The 20,632-nt window shown below is 37.8% G+C and overlaps 1 protein-coding gene across 13 annotated transcripts; it reads right to left on the reverse strand.

Moving 5' to 3' along the window:
• Positions 1-1,342: 1,342 nt before the first annotated feature.
• znf207a (zinc finger protein 207, a) lies at positions 1,343-20,408 on the reverse strand. 13 transcript variants are annotated; one of them, XR_012359205.1, is made up of 17 exons: positions 20,254-20,408; positions 19,587-19,713; positions 19,366-19,504; positions 19,079-19,270; positions 18,211-18,286; positions 17,634-17,704; positions 17,413-17,558; positions 17,100-17,180; positions 15,850-16,068; positions 15,527-15,683; positions 10,194-10,659; positions 7,544-7,598; positions 6,501-6,555; positions 6,315-6,413; positions 5,777-5,916; positions 3,521-3,859; positions 1,343-1,446 (listed from the first exon to the last, which is right to left on the reverse strand). XR_012359205.1 is itself a non-coding variant. In XM_055193462.2 (12 exons), the coding sequence occupies exons 1-11, from the start codon at positions 20,292-20,294 to the stop codon at positions 10,499-10,501; spliced, it is 1,410 nt and encodes a 469-aa protein (XP_055049437.2). In that variant the 5' UTR covers positions 20,295-20,408; the 3' UTR covers positions 9,939-10,267; positions 10,475-10,498. The 13 variants fall into 13 exon arrangements, 5 of the variants coding, with proteins under 5 accessions (XP_055049437.2, XP_055049439.2, XP_055049436.2 ...); XR_012359207.1 differs by having other exon boundaries at positions 6,315-7,598; positions 10,194-10,267; positions 10,475-10,659; XR_012359204.1 differs by having other exon boundaries at positions 6,315-6,555.
• Between the last annotated feature and the right edge of the window lie 224 nt (positions 20,409-20,632).

The following is a 20,632-nucleotide window of genomic DNA, read 5'->3' on the forward strand; positions in this document are numbered from 1 at the left end:
CTTTTGGTGTGACTGGCCCCTAAGAATGTAGTTTTCATGTTTCAAAACCTTTTAGCAGTAATAATAATGCAGTAACTGTCATTTATTAATTTGTGACAAGAGTATGCAGCAAACCAACACAAACCTCAGTTTTTTGATAATTTTATGTTGTAAAAAAGTATACGTTCCTGGGAACGTAATAATTTTATGTGTTAAAAATAATACTATATTGCATTTTTTTTAAATGTAAACTGCTATGAAACAAATATATATTTCACCTCCAGACACTTCCGTAAAAAACGTTAAAGCGTCGTCTTTAAAACAAGACCATAATTAGGCTTCTAGACCCAAAAAATGCCATTTATATTAATTTGAAGGTGTACATCACCTTTTCACCACCCCCACCCCCCACTCAAAAAGGACTGCCCAGTTAATGGGTTAAGGTATTCAGCTACATTTTGATGTGTTGCATTTATTCAGTTTTAGTATCCAAATGTCAGTGAAAATAAAAAAATAAAACTTTAAAATATTAATCTGTATATGTGATGGACATGCGTTTCCTTCATTAAAGACATCTTGAGTACAACATCTGTTTTTTAACTGACTTGTTGCACAAAACTACAATTTATGTCCATGAACAGCTTTTTATTTGTAAAGGTGATAATTAAGAAAGAAGATGGTGACAAATTACAGCCAGATTAAATTTTATAAAAGCATTTTTACAGTGCTTATGTAATATCCATCTTTACATGAAAGTCTGTAAATACTACAATGACTAGGACCACAATAATTACACTGTTAGAATAAAGGTACAAAAGCTGTCACTGGGATGATACCCATTAAAAGGTCCTATTATGTACCTGCGAGTTATCTACATGCGTGACCAATATGCATCCTTTAGGTACAAAAGGTACCGCCCAAGTGACAGCTTTTGTGCTTTATTTTCTGGTGTACACCATAGATTTGTTGATACTGAATAGCTGAGATATTGTTTAGCTCAAAATTGAATAGACCATTAAACTGATATGTCAGATCTTTGGGTTTTTTCAACTTGATTTGTCGTCTTCAGCGATGCATTATGATTCTTCAGTATATTCTTCATATTGACCCAGACGGAAGCTGCTGCTACTTCGCCTGTGGACCTGAGGAGGGACCTGATGGAGGTTTGCTCGCATACCTTTTGCTGACATGTCTTCGTAAACTGGATTTGTACATTGAAGTTTTTGTTGTGCATTCAAGTTTTTCTGAGAAAAAGAAAATTTAAGAATGTGTTTAAATGCACTGAAGCATGTTTGTTAGGCTCTGACCAACATTATAATATATGTTAAATTAAATTTCCAGCTGTGATGATAAATGATCTTACGTAATACGCTCCAGATAATGCGATGGTTGACAGCAGAAGCAAACACACTGCTAGTGAGATGATGTAGATTAACAGTGAATGCGTCTCACAGGAGCACAGATCACCTGAACCAGACACAGAGACTACATGCTCACTTTTCTATTACAATAGCAAAAACTCTTTTTTATGAGATTTGTTGATATTTTTTAACCCTGCTGTGACATTCAGAAATACAGTTCTTTATTTCTTTTGTAGCAGACACCCTGTTTATTGAACAATAGCAAGTGCATAGCTAGGTCAGGAGAAGTGCAAGAGAACATTCAAATGTCAATGTTATCCTAAGAAATGCGTGGGTTACAATAAAGGAAGTTTGTAATGTTTGGCATGGAGAGCTCACCTCTATCCATAAATATTGAGACAACCTAACTTTATGTTGACGCTTAAGAAATTAAGACAAGTTTGTCGTCATTCAGAATGTTCCATAACAGTTCATCATTTATCAAAACCTTAATTTGTGTTTGACAGAAGAAAGAAACTCATAGAGGTTTAGAACAATAATGGCAGTCTGCTTATTATTAAAGTATTGGAAATGATACAGGATAAAACAACTGTTTTGTCATGTCTATAACTGTGTCATGATAATGTGTGGTCTTAAATTCATGGCTGGAACTGGGCGGATGGAGTCTGGGAGTGAATTTCACGGAACAGAACAGTTCCACCTCAAACTGGTTAATTTTTTGAAATGGTAAATTATATTTAAACAACTTTTAGCATTTAGAAGTGACTCCCCATTATTATTATTTTTAACTACTATTTCATAATGCATCAAGCTTGTCATATGATACTTAACAGTGACAGTGGCAATATGACTGATGTATCCATTTCATTTTAGATTATTCCTCTTATTAAAAATATCCATAAAAAAATTTCCTTAACCCGGGGACACATTTATTGTTATATAGTTAAAAGTGTGTGTGCCTTAAATACAAGAAAACATACTTGGGAGGAAACATAAATTGTAATGTTATGTAAAACCTATTTAAAATGTTCTGATTACTTAAGGAGTAAAAGAAAGACATTGGCACTTAAAGGGAACATATCATGAAAATCTGATCATGTTTAAGTGCTATAATTCAACCCAATCTCACAGCAAGTCGTGTGTCACAAAATATTTAAGTAATTTATTCGTGTTCATGGACAAAATTTTCTGGGTTTTTTTCATGCCATTGAGCACGAATGTCCTCCTTTGTCTCAGCCAACACAAAACTTCCACAAATAGTTTCTTTTTGGTGTCATTTTATGTCGTGTTTTTTTCTTATGTTTCTTTACCATTGTCGCTTGGGGTTGGTGTTAGAATCACTTTTTGTTACATTTCAGACATCCTAACACAAACCCCAACCCCAAGCGAAAATAGTTTAAAATCAGAAGAAAAACCTGTACAAATACATAAAATTACACCCTAACCCATATCTAACCTCAACCCCAAGTAACAATGATTGAAAAATAGGAAAAACAATGAGGAAAACAATGCATAAAAGTCGTGCCACAAACACAAAAAACCATCTATAGAAATTCGTGTTGACTGAGACGGAAAAAACATTCGTGCTAAACGCACAAAAAAGCGGAAAATTGTGTCCATAACACGAATAAATTAATCAAAAATTATAACACGACTTGCCGTGAGATTGTTGTATAATTGGGTCCCCAGTGCTTTTATCAATCTAGAAAATGTGAAAAAGAACAATCCATTAACTTAGTTTTGGTAAACCATTCTCTGCAAGCATGTGAAAAAATAGGTCATTGAAATTTGGCTCCCCTTGTGATGTCAGAAGGGGATAATACCACCCCTTAATCTGCACTATCCAACCATGACACAGCCATTTCTGTAGTGCAGAGATCAACTCAATTGCATGTTAAAGGACACACCTAAAAACGGTACATTTTTGCTGTGGCAATTTTAACTTGCTGTAATAAATATGATATTTTGAGCTAGAACTTCACATGCGTACTCTGGGGACACCAAAGATTTATTTGAAATCTTTAAAAAAAAAAAAGTCTTGTGAAATGTCCCCTTTGATATAATGAATAATAAAGTTTTTGTTTGAACTAACCCTTTAAAGACACATTTAATGCTCAGTGTAACATAAGTCTGAAACTCAATTATTCAAACATTTATAAAATTAATCGATGACCACTAACCTCCTGGTTTTACAAGAAGAAAGACATTCACGTTATCCAATGGCTGGTCATGTTGATTTTCTGGGAGGAACTCACAGACGTAAAGGCCCGTGTCGGTATATCTTAAATTCAAGAGTGTCACATTTACAGTGTGTGAGTCTTGCTGATGTCCAGTGATCTTGACGCGTCTCTCAGTCTCTTGCTTTATGTCTCGATCTTCAGTGATGTTTAATATCTCTTCTGAACATGAAAACCTTCGTATGTAAAAACGTGATGGTCTTGATTTTCTTTGTTGTGCCATACACATGATATCCGCCGATTCCCCCTCAAGCTTTTGAATGTACTGAAAATCTTGAGATGCTGTAAAATAATATGCCGTTATTTATTTTGTATCGCCTACTGTATGTGTACTATACATAAAGCAACATGTTGATTTGTTTAAATATGAGAGCCGCTAAACACCCCCTCATCAAATGTTCATCAAATACATTCCCTTCATTAGACCCTTTTACTGTTTGTACACAATGATGACGTTGCAGCGTATGCGCGCGCATTTAGGCAACGGAAGTACCGGTATGACAAGAATCAGCAGTGAAGCAACACAGACAAAGTTAGTTATTTTAAAAAGTTGACTTTATCAACTTTTTCAAGACAGATACCAGATCCGTGTACTATAGTGGAGTGGATAGAAGACGTTAGCAGATGGCCAAAAATAAAGTTGCCAGATACCGTACATATATGTATATATTAGTATATTATATTAGTGCAACCAAACGCAACAACCATACATTAATGCTGGGAAACTGTTTTAATAAACTTTCTGAGTTGCTAACACGTTAGAACCACTGGGAACAACACCACTTCTGTTGCCAGAATGCGTGCGCAGGCTATTTGATCACGTGAGCTGCGGACTCTTGCCATTCAGAAATACCCGTTTCATCCTAATATGTATTTACTTATTATTATTACAAACATTATGGACATTTTGTTATTATTATTATTATTATAGTTAGTATTGATACTATTAAATATCTCTATGGTGATATTTACAATAGTATTGGGATTATATTTTATTTTGTATAAGGACAGTAACGATTTAATGAATAACACTAAATACACATAATTAAAATATATGTATGCGTTTTAATTATGAATAACTAAACATATACCCAACATTTCGTCCTCAAGTGCAGGAAAGATGAATAATGAGGACGTGAATCACATTTAACTTGGGCCTGAACGTAATCCGTTTGTGGCAGCCACATGGACAACAGCACCACCTAATGGGTGCTTCAGTTTCTTCATTTTTAAACTTTGCCTTGCATAATTTCCAATCGTTTCCAGTTGCGTCTTTAGTGATTTTGCGATTGTTTACCAATTTATTTATTTAGAAGTGGAATTTTTTACCAAAAAACTTGCATACACTCACATAGATTATCTTAAACCAGGACTTTGTTAAACTAGGATATTTAACGTCTTAAGACCCGAGTTTTGGTTTGTCTTTTTTCAGATTTCTACCAGCTATTTTCGGGTTAGGAAGAACCAATAAATATAACCACCAAATTGTTTTCGAAGTACATGAAGCAGTGTATTTGTCAATGTTTGTGTACAACAGGTTCCAGTTACACAGAATTAAGTATTATGGTGCAAAAAAAAAAATAATAATGTCCACATGTGTCTTAGGAGGCCAAGTCATTTTTAAAAGCATACTTTTTAAATAAGCATTACTGGTGTGCATCTTGAGAGACGACAACTCTCGCACTGAAATATATTAAGATACGTCACAGGAAGTCGTTTTTGATCAAGACAACACTTTAAGTAAGTGTTAAGCCCTGTCTGGGAAACCAAGCAAGAGGGTTTTGCAACTAAATACAGTTAAATTTGTTAAATTACAATAAAATTACTAAAGTGACATTTGTGAAAACAACGCATTTCATTTTCATTAACCTATTCATTGCCAGTAACATGAAATTACGAAGCCTAAACATAAGAAACTAAAAAAAGGTAATTTACAAGAAATTTACAGATGCATTTTCGTTTGAATTTTTTATGTACAAGTCAGACAAGATGCTATATGCTAGGCTCAACCTACAAAACTTGTTGGCCATAATTTTTGCATACCTTAAAACAAAACAAAACAAATTCTAATGCAAATTGTTAGATTATATTCAATGAGAAATGTGATTGGCATATTGTGACCGTTTGTACTTCAGTTCATCCTAAAAAGCAGATGCTATACATGCAAGCACGTTTAAAAAAACATTCATATTAACTTACCAAAAATGTGTTCCAATAAAATCCCAAGACACATTAAGGCTCTCATGATGTTTAAACGGGTTTATAATCTCCACGCAGGTGTTTAGTCTGCTATTTCTAGTACAAAGACTGTGATACTTCTCATTGGTACTGAACTTCACCTTAACACAGGAAACTCGTCAGACAGACACAATAGTCACACTTATCCATCACAGTAGTAATAAGGTGCAGTGTTTAAGATATAGATTTACTGACTAACAATACCACTGATCATTTTAGGCAGACTGAAGTCCACATCTCCATAATTCATACTCCTAGATGTTTTTCCTATTGTAGTTATTATAACCACGTTTCTAACTATTGATTTTATTATCAATATTTACAATAATATATAGAAAAAAGTCTTTGCATTTACAGACAGACTTTGTAGCAGCCACAAAAAGGAGGAAAAACATTATGAAGTAAAGGATCACACTACAATTTTGTATTTGTTAAAACTTTTATTGACTTTGTCTGTGCTGCACTCTACTGGCAAATAAAGAAATATTAAATTGCTTACATTTGCATCGTTTTCCTCTTAAAAGGTGACTCAAGGAATGACAAAAAATAATCAGAAAAACCTGGACGAAGACCAGTCAGAAAATCAGCTGACACAAAGCTAGAAGAAAAATCACATACCTTTTTTTAACCAAATCACCACATACAAACAGTGGGTGAATACATATTTAATCTCAAGTAAACTAACCTGTACAAAGAGTCCTGAAAACCTTATTAGAATCCAAGGTTAAGAACAGTAAAAGCTAGACAGACAAAAGAAACAGATGGGACAAGAGCACATAATAGCAACAAACAGGCAGCACTTGCGATGTTTGAGGAAATGCTTATCCTAATCTGAAATAAACCTCTCTGTGGTTTCACACGAACTGTGGATGAGGATCTTTCAGATAAACAAAGAAAGTAGAGTCCACCAACCTCCGCAAAACTCATCATTGAAGGGAAATCTGAGCTGTATCTTCCAATAAGCAGAAGAATTTGTAAAATAAGTTAAAGAATTAATCAAATAGTATTTAGCAGGAAATTTTAGTATGCTGTTTAAAAAGCAGCATAGGAACAAGTTAAACAATACTGCAGTTATTTTTAACTTGCTCATGCCTGTGGACAGCATCTGAAACATGCTGTCGATTACCACAAACTACACTTTAACTTACTTTCAGTTTGTAAAAATGAAAGAGAAACAACGCACCTACATTACAAGTGAAGCCGGGCAGCAAAGCAACCTGTAGGATTTGACAAGAACAATGTTCATAAGGACTGCTGATACAGAAACTCTTTTTGGTACTTCAGATCGAGCTGGAGGTGTCCAATTTGGAGGGATTGTTTATTAGTTGCGGTTAAGTGCAAGTCAATTTTTATGGGGGAGTATACAAAACACATCTCACGTTACATTGCATAGATCAGTTAGCAGTTGCACCACACCAGTATCATAAGGGAACATGAAACTTTTTTTAAAGCAGTTACAGTGTTGCCTGCATGACTGGATCCCTATAATGTGGTAATCGATAGCATGATTAATATGTCAAGTTAAAAATAAATAACCCGGTTGTGTATATCTAACATGTTAGGTAAAACTACTTATTAGAGTTAGTTAAGCGAAATCCCCTGAATTTAACAAAATCGAGGGGCATCACCAAACCTGCCTAAAGTTTGGGGACACTTGTATCCAACAGCCACAAGGCTGTGAGGCCCCTCGAGTACAGAAAATATAGATAGAGAAAATGTGAGACTTGCCTCAGCCTGTGCAGGGCAACACTGAGACTCTGCCTCAGCAAATCCCATGGCATTGCTACAAGGAGAAGAGAAATCCTCAGTTTAGGAAAACAACCACAGTGAACTACACTCACTTCCTCACCCATTACCTTCTGAAAATCACAGTCAAATATGCCTTAATGTGGACAGAAATAATTTATTAGAGAGTTTCTGCCACACTTTCTGTTTTACTATTAGCGTTGTTTTTTCTGGTGTTCAGTAATTATAGTAATTCTCCTAATACCTTGGGTATTAACTTCATGACTGGATAGGTCTAATGAGGCGGGTTAAGTATCTGAACACCAAATAACCTTTAATGATGTATACAAGTTAAGGCATTTTGAGTGTTGACTTTAAATCCAAAGATTTCACAATGAGATGTTTTTGCATCTTTGTCCAATATTTGTGGTTTTACTGGGGATGAAGTGTTAAGATATTACCGTATGTAAAAAAAAAAAACTTAGTTTCTTTGAAACAATTTATAAGAATTAATTCCTTGTGATATTACCCCTTAAAATTTATTAAAGGCATAGTTCACCCAAAAATGAAAACCCTGTCGTCATCACCCACTCGCACTTATGTTGTTACCGTTAGGGCTGGGTATCGATTCAGATGTTCCAGATCAATTCGATTTCGATTCACAAGCTATCAAATCGATTCGATTTCGATTCTCGATTCAATTTTCGATTCCGCTTTTTATACTGGATTCTCGATTCAACTCAATGAATATAGATTTAATACAAATACTATATTAATAAAAAAGAACAGTGAACAGCAGTTTACAAGTGGGTAATTGATAAAAAGAAATTAAAAGCCACAACACTATTGTCGCTGTCTTGCTTGCGAAATCTAAAATACTTCCATACCTCTGACTTTTTATGTGAAGGTGGCATCACCGTTGATGAAGCACCTGAAACGGTCATTTTAAGCACTAAATGAATGAATGACAGGCTCACCTCTCGCTCCTTGGTAACATCGCGCAAGGCAAAAAAGAGAATGACATCTAGTAAAGACGACTAGTAATTCGATTAACGTTAATCTTACGTTCAAATGTTTGTAGAAATAAATATGAAATAAAAAAATAGATTATGCTCTTTGAGAATCGATTTTGAATCGACCACATTTAAAAAAAAAAAAAGATTAATCGAAAAATAAATTTTTTTTGCCCAGCCCTAGTTACCGTATAAATTTATTTTTTCTGATGAACACAAAGGAAGATATAACCAAATCAATCAAAAGCACCATTGACTTCCAAAGTATTATTTTTCATACTACGCAAGTCAATGGGGCTTCAGATTGAAAATGTATACAGATAAGTGTGAGTAAATAAGGACGACAAAACCTTCATTTTTGGGTGAACCATGCCTTTGACTTGATTATAAAAGAACCCAGATGGCAGTTACATCAAACACAGCTGCCGGCATTTCCGTTAAAGGACAAGTTCGGTATTTTACATTTTTTTCAGATTGTTTATGATGAAACAGAAAGGCCCCGACTGAAATCTCGACACACGATGCTGCCCCGAGAATCCTCGGGCATCCGTTGTTCTACCCCCCACCTCCACAATGGGTGCACAGGTGCACTGGAACAATCCCTCCCAAAATGCACCAAACCCTCATCCACAAAGACGTGAAACCCACCGAGTGGCCAGGGGTGCCCACCGACACGCTCACACAAAAATCGCTGCAAAAGATGCCCTCCAACAGGTGTTTTAGCATTCGTTGTAAACTTGTGGACCTATTTTTCCAAACGCCTCACACCCGTATATTCTTCCGTTGAGAGCTTGAATAATAGACACTACAGCCCAGTTGGTGGCGATAATCCACCTTTGCCAATTGCAAGAATAGAAACAAAGTTCCCGGCGCAGAGTAATACTGACCTCACAGCACATCTAATACAAGTCAATGGAGTTGGACAAAAACTACGATAAAACCTGTTGGAATGCGTCTTTTGCAGCGATTTTTGTTTTAGCACATCAGTGAACACCCCCGACCACTCGGTGAGCCCCACGCCCCTGCAAACGAAAGTCCAATGCACTCCAGGAAGGATTGCTCCAGTGCACCCACGCAGCCACTGCAGAGGTGGGAGGCGAAACAACAAACACCCGAAAACTCTCGGGGCACCACCACACGTCGAAACTTCAGTCAAAACCGCTCTATTTCATCACAAACAATCCGAAAACAGGGCTTTAAGTGTAAAATACCGAACTTGTCCTTCAACTATTATTCTCGCTTCCTTATACCCATAAAAACAATCCAGCACACGGCAAACACACAGCTTTCATTCCACGCACACATACAGTAACATTCATCATGCGAGTCATTCGTAGTACAAACCTTGTGGGGTTGTCCTGCACTTGCTCACGAAAAAACAGCCATTAGATTTCAAGACAGTTTATTACAATTCATTATAGAACAATACAGATAGCATTCACAGGAGTTCTTTATGTTATTTGCCCTATAGAGAGAGAACACTGTAAATGTAGACGAGCAGACATACAAAAATACACCCAACAGTCACATCTATCTGAAGCCCTCACCAAGCAAAGCTGGGGACATGAAGTCCAACAGCACCTATGGGTGCTGCGAAGGCTTCACACTTTTAGTACAGTAGTATATTTACAGTGACTTGCCTTGATAAAGGTGCTGTACGAAACTCCAGCCGCTTCAAATTAATACGAACCATATTTACTACACTTCTAAAAACCTAAACAAAACATGAGAAAAAAGCCAAAGCTGTATGATCTGCAACCAAGTGTAGGTGTCTAAATAAAAAACTTTGAGCAAAATCAAAGTCCCATGCGTTACAGAGTTTATCCATCTCCTCTCACTGCACAAGAACTATTACGGTTTTAGCAACTGATCTGGATTGAAAAGCACGCCACTAGATGGTAAAATGGTTGAATCACCAAACCTAATGTAGACCAGTGCTGACGCTTCAATATCGGCCCCCGGGAGACATTACGGGAGGTCTCATGCCTAGGGCGGGCCGAGGGGGAGCGGCCTGGTAAGGAGGTACCATGGGCGGCGCTTGCCCATAGGGAGGCATCCCTCCAGGGACATATCCAGACACACCTTGGGGCGGAGCCCCATATGGCCCTGTGAAAAAAAGAAATTGGTCATGTTTAAAACCAGAAACTCCATAAACTAGTCTATTTTACATTACTCATAGTCTCCAATAAATACAATACAATACATATTTGCTTGTTAAAGGGACATTCCACTCCCATTAGGGATGCTCATATCAGTTAATTTTCCTGACCGACAAACGTAGCTTCTAAACCGAACATTAACCGTTAACTTATAAGATTTTAATATGAAATTGTCATTGAGTAAAAATACAGTTGACGGTTGTCTGTGAACTAGTAAAAACAAAACATTTAATTTGAACCTGCAAACAGCAGCGACAGATCAACAACAGAACCAGGATTCATACATTCAGATATTCACGCAACATTACCTTATTAAAAAGCACGCGATCGGTCCAGTGGATTAATATCCAAAGGGCAGATTGTCTCCGTTTCATCTACCACAGTGGTCATTTCTAAAGCAGGACGCTTTTCAGAAAGTTTTGGTTTTGCGTCGTCTTTCTCCGTTTTTGCAAAAAGAGCTAGATGTTTATGGTTAGGGTCAGAGGCCATCAGCGAACGTCTGTCCGGATGTGCGCGAGACGGACCGCGTCATCTTGCGCGGAGACGCGCTTCCAAACACGCATACAAATGATTTCTCATACAAATTATTACTTTATCAGACCGTTAGGGCAGCAATCATTTGTGTCATTTACAGGACATTCACAAATTAAAGATAGAAAAGTGGCGAAATGTCTGTCGGCTCATGACGACACGCACCATGTATTAACAATTTTTTTTTATTTTAACTGATAATGTTAATCGGTCATAAATTCTAACTTTCGGTTAACGGTTAAACGGTCAATGTGAACATCCCTAACTCCCATAAAGTTAAACATTTGATTTTTTTTGTTTTGGAATCCATTCAGCTGATCTCTGGGTCTGGCGCTACCACTTTATCATAGCTTAGCACAATCCATTGAATCTGATTAGACCATTAGCATTGCACTAAAAAATAACCAAAGAGTTTCGATATTTTTCCTATTTAAAACTTGACTCTTCTGTAGTTACATCATGTATGAAGACCGACAGAAAATTAAAAGTTGCGATTTTCTAGGCCGATATGGCTAGGAACTAAACTCTCAAAATAATCAAGGACCTTGCTGCAGTAACATGGCTGCAGCAGGCATACTGATATACTGAAAATAGTCCCCTGCTATTAGAAGAAACCAAGAGGACTATTTTTGGGCAGTGCGTAATATCACTACGCCTGCTGCAGCCATGTTACATACGCACAACCGGCGCAACGTCATAGAATGTCTCTGAACAGGTTTACGCCCACTTTTGGGGGAAATCGCACTAGACGCTCCATTGGCTTCCATTGAAAAAAGCGGAACAAAGCAACCTTCGTACACAGCCGGCAGGCGTAAATAACTTATGAAATCACTCAGCTTAAACATGTTGAGTAATTATCTGTCCACCCTGCCTGCCATAGAGCGCGAAAGATAAATTAACATATTTAATTTGGTCAATATAAAAACATGTCTCTTTCATTCTCCCAGCATCAAATTTGTGTAACAACGCTCCCTATTGGCCAGAGGTGTCTTACCCGGACATTTACTCGTACCTCATCGAGTCAACAGGGAAGCAAGTGAATGATTTCGTATTTGAAAGTTACTTCGTATTTATTTATTATGTCTTTATATTTAGAGTAATGACTTCCGTCCAGCCATACAACTAACTGGCTTAGCGATATTTCCAGCAATCACTGGATGGCGATGTTACACAAAATTTGACGCTGTGAGAATGAAAGGGACATGTTTTTATATTGACCAAATTAAATGTGTTAATGTACCTTTCGCGCTCTATGGCAGGCAGGATGGACAGATAAATACTCAACATGTTTAATCTGAGTGATTTCATAAGTTATTTACGCCTGCCGGCTGTGTAAAAACGTTGCTTTGTTCCGCTACCCTGAATGGAAGCCAATGGAAGCGCTGCTTTTTATCCCCCGAAAAGGGGCGGTGACGAAATTTACAGTCAAGTTCCCAGATGTGCCGGTAGTCCGTATCAGCAAGGTCATTCATTATTACGCCAGTTTGAGAGTATAGTTCCTAGCCATATCGGCCTAGAAAATCGCAACTTTTAATTTTCTGTCTGTCTTAGTACACAATGTAACTTGCAGAGGAGTTAAGTTTTAAATAGGAAAAATATCAAAACTCTGGTTATTTTTTAGTGCGATGCTAACAGTCTAATCAGATTCAATGGATTGTGCTAAGCTATGCTAACAGTGCTAGCGCCAGACCCGGAGATCAGCTGAATGGATTCGAAAACGGTAAAAATCAAATGTTTAACTCTAGGGAAGCTGGAAAATGAGCAATTTTAAAAAAAAATGGTATGTCCCCTTAATTCTGTTGAACAGCACCGCTTCTGGGTCAAAGCGCTTTATCAAATGCTTAAGCAAACAACAAACAATTCTAATATTTACTCACATTGCGCTTTAAAACTTTCTTAAACCACTTAAAACCTCTATTGACCAGACAGTGGTTTGTCTTTATGAAATCGCTTAAAGGGGACATTTCACAAGACTTTAAGATGTCAAATAAATCTGTGGTGTCCCCAGAGTACATATGTAAAGTTTTAGCTCACAATACCACATAGATAATTTATTATAGCAAGTTAAAATTGCCACTTTGTAGGTGTGTGCAAAAATGTGCCGTTTTGGGTGTGTCTTTTAACATGCCAAAGAGCTTATCTCTGTACTAAATGGCAGGGGCATGGTTTGATAGTGCAGATTAAGGGGTGGCATTATCCCCTTCTGATATCACCAGGGGAGCCAAATTTCGATGACCAATTTTTTCACATGCTTGTGGAGAATGGTTTATCAAAACTAAATTACTGAGTTGTTCTTATTCACATTTTCTAGGTTGATAAAAGCACTGGGGACCCAATTATAGCACTTAAACATGGAAAAAGTCAAATTTTCATGGTAGGTCCCCTTTAAATATTGAAATCCGAGATGCTGTGAGCCTGGCGAATGCAGTGTTGGGTGTACCAGGGTTTAAATTGGGCCGGGGCCGTCCGGGGCTAAGCTCCGGCACATAGGCTGAAGGTCTCGCTCTGCTCGTGCCAGTGTACCCGCTGTGCTTGTGCGTGTGTACTCGCTGCGCTGGTGCGTGTGCACCGACGCAAAGGGAATAATGTGTTTCCATTCATTATGGGGCATACTCACCAACGCAAGTTCAACGATTTGCGCGAGTAGGTTACATACAAAGTCAATGCAAAGATGCAATCAGAGGCGTCCTCGCACGGGGCAATACAAATGACGCGAATTGGGCGGCGCAATTGCCGCGGAAACACGCGCTTTTCCTTTTAAACGCGTCTTCGCGCAAGTTATGCAACTCGAGCGAAAAAACTCATGAACTTCAAGAACGCGCTTTCACACAGGATCATTTGACATTGTAGAGACAAGAGAGAGAGAGAGAGAGCGTGAGAGAGGTAATAATGGTGCCCACGTCGAGGAAACTTAATAGAAGACTAGAAACGTGTTAAGGACTAAAGTATGTATGTCACTCATCTAATTACAGTATGTTAACCGGATAACACTGCTTATAACTCATTGTATAGTTTAATACATTTATGTATTTTGATTACACAAATCAAACCTTACGATTGTTTTAGCTGCTGACCAGCATAGGGAATCTCTATTGCTAATTTATTAGACATGTTGATGATACAGTACTGTGTGTTGTACCTTTTCTTGTTAATTTAATCTTTTTGGGTAGCCTATCTTATGCATATAGAATTATTCAAGGAGGTTGATTCCTTTTACTTCATTTAAAGTTTGATCAATTGTGCATAATGACATGTGCAACAAATGGATATAGGGTGTCAAACTCATAGATTTGCATAATTTAAAATTCAGACACTATATAAAATATTTGTGGTCAATCTCTGGCACAGATTTAAAGTTGAAACTTATCAAATCCTATCAGAGGTCCAGAATGTCATTAAAACACACCAGTGGCTTTGCTGTCATCAGTATTAAACATGTTACCCCTTAAAGTACCCTCCCCGCAGAGCCCCCCCACATAACAAATCCCAATTTAACCCCTGGGTGTAACTAGTTACTAAGTAATTAGTTACTGTAATTTAATTACTTTTCCCTTGAAAAAGTAAAGTAAGGGATTACTCTTACTTTTCTTGTAATCTAATTACAGTTACTTCTGATGTAACTAAATACTGTGTATGGACTCTAAAGCAATTATGTGAATACTATAATACAATAGTGGATTTAACATGGTTTAAGTTTACGATTCTCACTATTAACTGGTTGATTATTAGCATTAATATTATTGAGATGCTGGCTGTTTATTAACACGTAATAGCACATATTAATGCCCGATTCTGCAAAACCTTATTATACGTCCTTAACCCTCCCCATTTTTACCAATACTTAAAATTAACAACTTCTTTAGTATTAATAAGCAGTAGTTGGAATATATTGAGGCAAAAGTAGTTAATAGTTAATATAGAGAATTGGACCCTAAAGTGGGACCAGAATAATTAATATATTTTATATATTATTTCTTCAAGCTATTTCAAGCCTATCCTTGTATGATGTACTAAATAGGATTTAGAAAGTAATTAGTAATAAGTAATTAAATACTTTTTGGAGAGAGTAATTTGTAAAGTAATCTAATTACATGATTGAAGATGTAATTAGTAACTAGTAATTTATTACTTTTTTTGAGTAACTTACCCAACACTGGGCGAATGTAGTGTACTGCGAGAATTTACAAAAATGATTAAAATGAGTAAACGGTGCTCATAAAGGCTTGGACCCAGAAATGGTACTCCTTATGTCATGACTTAACAAGTGGATAAAAAAACAATACCTTGCATGGGATGCCTAACACCTGGCTGTTGCGCAGGAATGCCCTGCTGAGGTGTCAACACGCTTCCCATTGCTGCGACTGGTGGGGAAGACACATGAGCCTGTCCCGTGCTAGGGATCTTACACTGGTAGCGAGGCAGCTGGGCACGCAATTCCTCCTGTCAAACACATAATGCAAAGCAGACAGGATGGTTAGATAAACACAGGGGCACTTAACAGTTTGAAAAAGAAACACTGGTATATCAAACAGAGAAAAGCAGTCACTTAGCTGTTATTCCAGACAAAATTACTTTGAACAAGTTAACCATAGTAACAAACACTTACCAGTGACACATCTTCATCAGGGTGGATCAACTTACTGGTTGCACTAGTGGTGGTGAGGGCGGCCGGCTTACTTGTGATTGGGGTGCCTGGTTTGGCCACGGTGCTGCTAGTGTTAGCAGGAGAAGAGGAGGACTGAGTATAGGCTGGGAATGTGGGTTTGGGGACAACAGAAGGAGGGGCAGAGGAGCTCGTCGCTGCGCCTGTAACAGCCTGCTGAACCTGTAGAAGGACAACAGTGCAGATTAGCCACATTCAGTGAAACCCGATGGTACACATAACGGCTACTGTTAAAGGAGCATTTCACCAATATAAACATTAATCTTTACTGAAAGTGTGTCATATTTGTAGTCGAAATGTAACATGCATTTAGAATTTGGTGCCTATTTGACCGAGAAAAAGGGTGTTTGTAGTTTCACCCCCTCAACAAAGATATTGGACTTCCTTCTTTCAATGATGCAAAATGATGATTTTTACATCATTGAAAGAAGGAAGTGCAACACTGAAATCTGTATTTTTCCTGTCTCAGCTGCAACTGAGGAAATGATGCACGACCATTCAAAAACATGACTGGGGTTCTAACTATACAAAGCTTAATGCAAATGGGTGAAGTGTCCCTTTAAGTGCATCTTAACTACTCGTCGCAACAAAAGCAAAAACTGCATACAGTGGCCCTCAAAAATATTTTGCGATCCAAGACATACACAAGAAAATGTAGGAATTTCTTCACATTCATATTTTTTAAAATCAAGCAAAGCTGCATTAATATTAATGACACAGCAAAGACACACATAGCAAAAGATTTCACAAAACAAAGTTTGCTAAGTATTAAGTTTACAAAATTAAATATTAAAATGTATTTGGACACTCTCTGACTGTCAAAAGTTAATGTGATGCTTGTTAATGTGAACTAGTCTTCCTGCGGTTAACTAGCTTAACTAAAAACTATGAGAATCAACTTTGTACATCTACTAAGCTTAAATTAGTAAGATGCAAAATGGTGTAGCATCAAAGTGTCCAAATACAGTCTGGGGCCACTGTATATTTATTTGAACTAATGAACAGGAAAAAAAACACTGGATTTAAAGGAGAGAAAAAAAGCAATCTATCACTTCTCTGCCTCAAATCTTTTTTCCTACAGCACTACAGCAGCCGATCTAGAGCCAGGTCAATTATACTAATGGAGGCAGCTTGAGCTCTGTCTGCTGTTGCATGCCATTAATACTTCTATCAATCAGCGAGCTGCTGCGTACTTGGGACAGCGGTTTAGAGGATGCTGACAAAGTGTCCAGACTGGAGGAGGCTGAGCTTGTGCTTGGAGCTCGAGTCCCCATCTGCAGCATGAAGAAAGAGCACAGAGTAAAGAACCTCAGCTGTTTAATCTGCGAAGGACTGCTGCTCACCAAAGCTCTCATAAACTATATTAAGCCTAGGAGGAGCAGCAGTTCTGAAGCCCTGAGAAGAACAACGTCAGTAGCATGAAGTGATATTTTTAAGACGATTGTTTCTTTTTTCGAAGTTGTAACACGACAGCTGGCCAAAATAAGGGAGGGAAGGAGGGGCTACCTGTCCCGCACTGGGAAAGAGTGGTTTGGAGACACCCGGCTGTGGTGCGGGCACTGTGACGGCAGGCACTGCTGGCCTGGTGGCGGTGGGAGGGGCCTGAGCCATGTGGGGCATGCCAGGGTGAGGGCCCATTGGAGGTGGTATTCCTGACCAGAACAATGACAAATAATCAACAAACAATAACCGGTTATATCATAACAGTAAACTTGAAGTTTAGGTACCTGGTGGCATGCCTGGCATCATGGGTGGCATTCCATGTGCGGGTGGCATCATTCCACCCATTGGCATCATGCTGTTGATTACAATGTAGCAAAGGATAATTAACACTGGGCAAGCTAAAGAATAAAAAGATTTGACTTTGATGAATTACATAAAGGCCTGGTCCACACGGACACAGGTATTTTTATAACCGTGACTTTCTTTTTTTGCGCGGTTCGGCTGTTCGTCCACACGAAAACGCAGTATCAGGGCACATAAACCAAAGATTTTTGAAAACCCCTGCCAGGGTGAGGATTTTAAGAAACGCGGTTGCAGTGTTGTCGTGTAGACAGTAAAACCAGGGTTTTTGCCTTGCGATGTTTTGTTAGGCTTCTGATTGGCCAAGGTGGCTTAACAATTTGGGTTATATCGCCACTTGCTGGTGTGGTATGCTCTTGAAAGCGGTTGATAGCGTGTTTTTGCCTTTTCAAATTTCTTTTAAACTGAGCATGTGTGGACAGGATTTTTTGGGAGGAAAAAACCGTGCATACCCGTGTCCGTGTGGACTAGGCCAAAGATACAGACACTATAAACACTTACCCTGGATGCATTCCTGGCATAACAGGGGGCATGCCTGGCATCATCGGGGGAACACCAGGCATCATTGGGGGCATTCCTGTACAAGCAGCCAATAAGAGACATAATAAATATACAAGGCCTAACATCAAATCCCTTTTCTTTACATGGGATATTCTGTATTGTTACTAGGGCTAATAAATGGCAGGTACATATATATAACATTTCTTAAATGTATACATGCATGTGCGTGTATTTAAAAATATATATACACACATAATAATTACATACAGTACAAATTATGCAAATACAAACTTTCATTTTGCATGCGATTAATCGTTTGACAGACCTAATTGCTGTAATAAAACTGAACCCATCACGTGTGAATAAAAGGCAGAAACAATGCCGTAAGGGGCATGTCATTGTGAGGATGCACGTCATACAACAACAAGTTATTGATCAGACACGTGGGTTCAAACACCAACACGGAGATCATTTAACAGCATATTAGGACTGCACATCAAGCACTAGTTATTGATCTTATCATAAACAAAAATGAACATGTGGGGTTTTTATTGAGAGAAATCGCAGATACGCATACGTGCATGATTGCAAACACAACATACTTCACGTGTCTATACTGTATCTTTATGGGATGTGTGTGAAGTAGAACGCATGCACAGATTCTAGAAAATTATTGGCAGTTTAAATGAAACAAATGCGTGACCTATACATACAAACTACAAAAATTATTTGTGGACTCTTGCTTATGTGTAAAAACAGAACTATCCTTCTCGCTTAAATATGCAAAGGTTTGTAATTTCTTATAAACGAACTAAATGCATTATGAAAAGTTAATGTTAATTTAAGTAATTTAATTCAATGTACTAACTGTTATACAGCACACCTGAGTAGCTTCCAGGTGGCATTCCCGGTGCTGGGACAGGGGCCATTCCCGGCTGTGTCATAGGCGTGTAAGCGGCCTGAGGCTGCGCTGATGCTGCTGGTTGTTGGAAGGAGGGTCCAGCCTCTTCATCATCATCGTCGTCGTCCGAGTCATCTTGGTTCTGTTTTTTCTTTTGATCTGTTACACAAAGCATGGAAATAAAGTTACGTTGTGTTCTGCTTGGACTCCAAAAAAACAAGAGAGAAGTAACACAGAGCACTTTAATGTGATACCTTGTGATTTTTGTTCAAGGACACGTCTCCTCTCATCCATGTCTTTTTCGGGAATACCCTCCATTCCATAGATCTCCAATTCTATGTCAGTTCTTCCAGGTATCGCATTGGGGACACCATCAATAGTTTCTTTGTGAACCTTAAGCAAACAAAAAAGAACGCTGGATGTAAACTAAACTGAATTTGAGACAATGTACACATCATAAATGACAACATCGTACCTGCATACAGTGGATGGCCAGACCAGGACCAGTATATAACTTCTTGTGACATATGTGGCATTTAAAGTGTTTGGCTTTCTGGTGCTGAATGAGAATCTTTTCATCGTCAAAGTCCCTGTTACAATACCTGCATTTGCAGTTAAAGTCAAATATACTCAGCGAGAAATAACAATAACGTAGAAAATCAACTTGACAACGATGTAACTTACCACAACAATGCAGAAGAAACAATTAACGTTAATTGATTATCAAACTTAATTGTTTTTTACTACAACTTGCAAATATTACGATATTATCTACTAAAAATGTTTAATAATTGTGCAATAACATGGTAGTGAAAATACTAGCAAGTAAATGAAAAATAAATTCGTTTATCTGCATGATTAATCAACACCACAAGTTCAACCGAGCAACCATCGCTATTTATAACATAAATCAAATAACGCTAAGTGTGCTGTGCCACAAAACCTACAAATATATAAACCGTATCGGTATCCAAAAACGTGGTCTTGGTGAGCAGCTTAGCAGGTGTTTGAAACACGGCCTTTATATCAGAGAAACACGCGAACAATGCATTAGCCAACCGTTAACAGGAAGTGAGCAAATTCCTTACAATAAACCAACTAACTGAAACATTAACAGCACAAGCGTTTATCAAAAAGGATACCAACACCATGGCTTCATCTGCTTCTTCTTTTTTCTGCCCATGATTTAAATTTTTTACCAGCCGATTAGCAAACAGCACAACGAGACACTACGCAAACATTAGCAGACATAAAATGGCGTATAAAGGAAATGACGGCTCCCTTTTCATGACATACCACAAGATGAAATACCGCCACCAACTGGACCGGATGTGCAAGTGCACAGACTGTACGCATATAGAAAATGCTTGGGAATTATTTGCTTCACGACAGCCAAAATGATAATGTGTTTACGTTTGTAACATTAGTAAGAAGCTCGATTAAAGATGTGCAATTATTATTAGTGTAGCCCCATATATGTGCCATGTGTTAGAAAGGCAGTATTATGAATAGGCTTTGCTT

Source organism: Misgurnus anguillicaudatus, chromosome 19 (genome assembly GCF_027580225.2).
Source record: "Misgurnus anguillicaudatus chromosome 19, ASM2758022v2, whole genome shotgun sequence".
Taxonomy (NCBI): Eukaryota; Metazoa; Chordata; class Actinopteri; order Cypriniformes; family Cobitidae; genus Misgurnus; species Misgurnus anguillicaudatus.

What these genes read in the sequence shown, in the direction of transcription:
- znf207a (XM_055193462.2), bottom strand. Translation starts at nt 20,294, where the DNA reads ATGGGCAGAAAAAAGAAGAAGCAGATGAAGCCATGGTGTTG. An exon ending in CCTTGAACAAAAATCACAAG is followed by an intron (nt 19,271 to 19,365) that starts GTATCACATTAA and finishes TTTGTGTAACAG; the next exon opens with ATCAAAAGAAAAAACAGAAC. An exon ending in CCTCTAAACCGCTGTCCCAA is followed by an intron (nt 16,069 to 17,099) that starts GTACGCAGCAGC and finishes GTCCTTCTACAG; the next exon opens with GTTCAGCAGGCTGTTACAGG.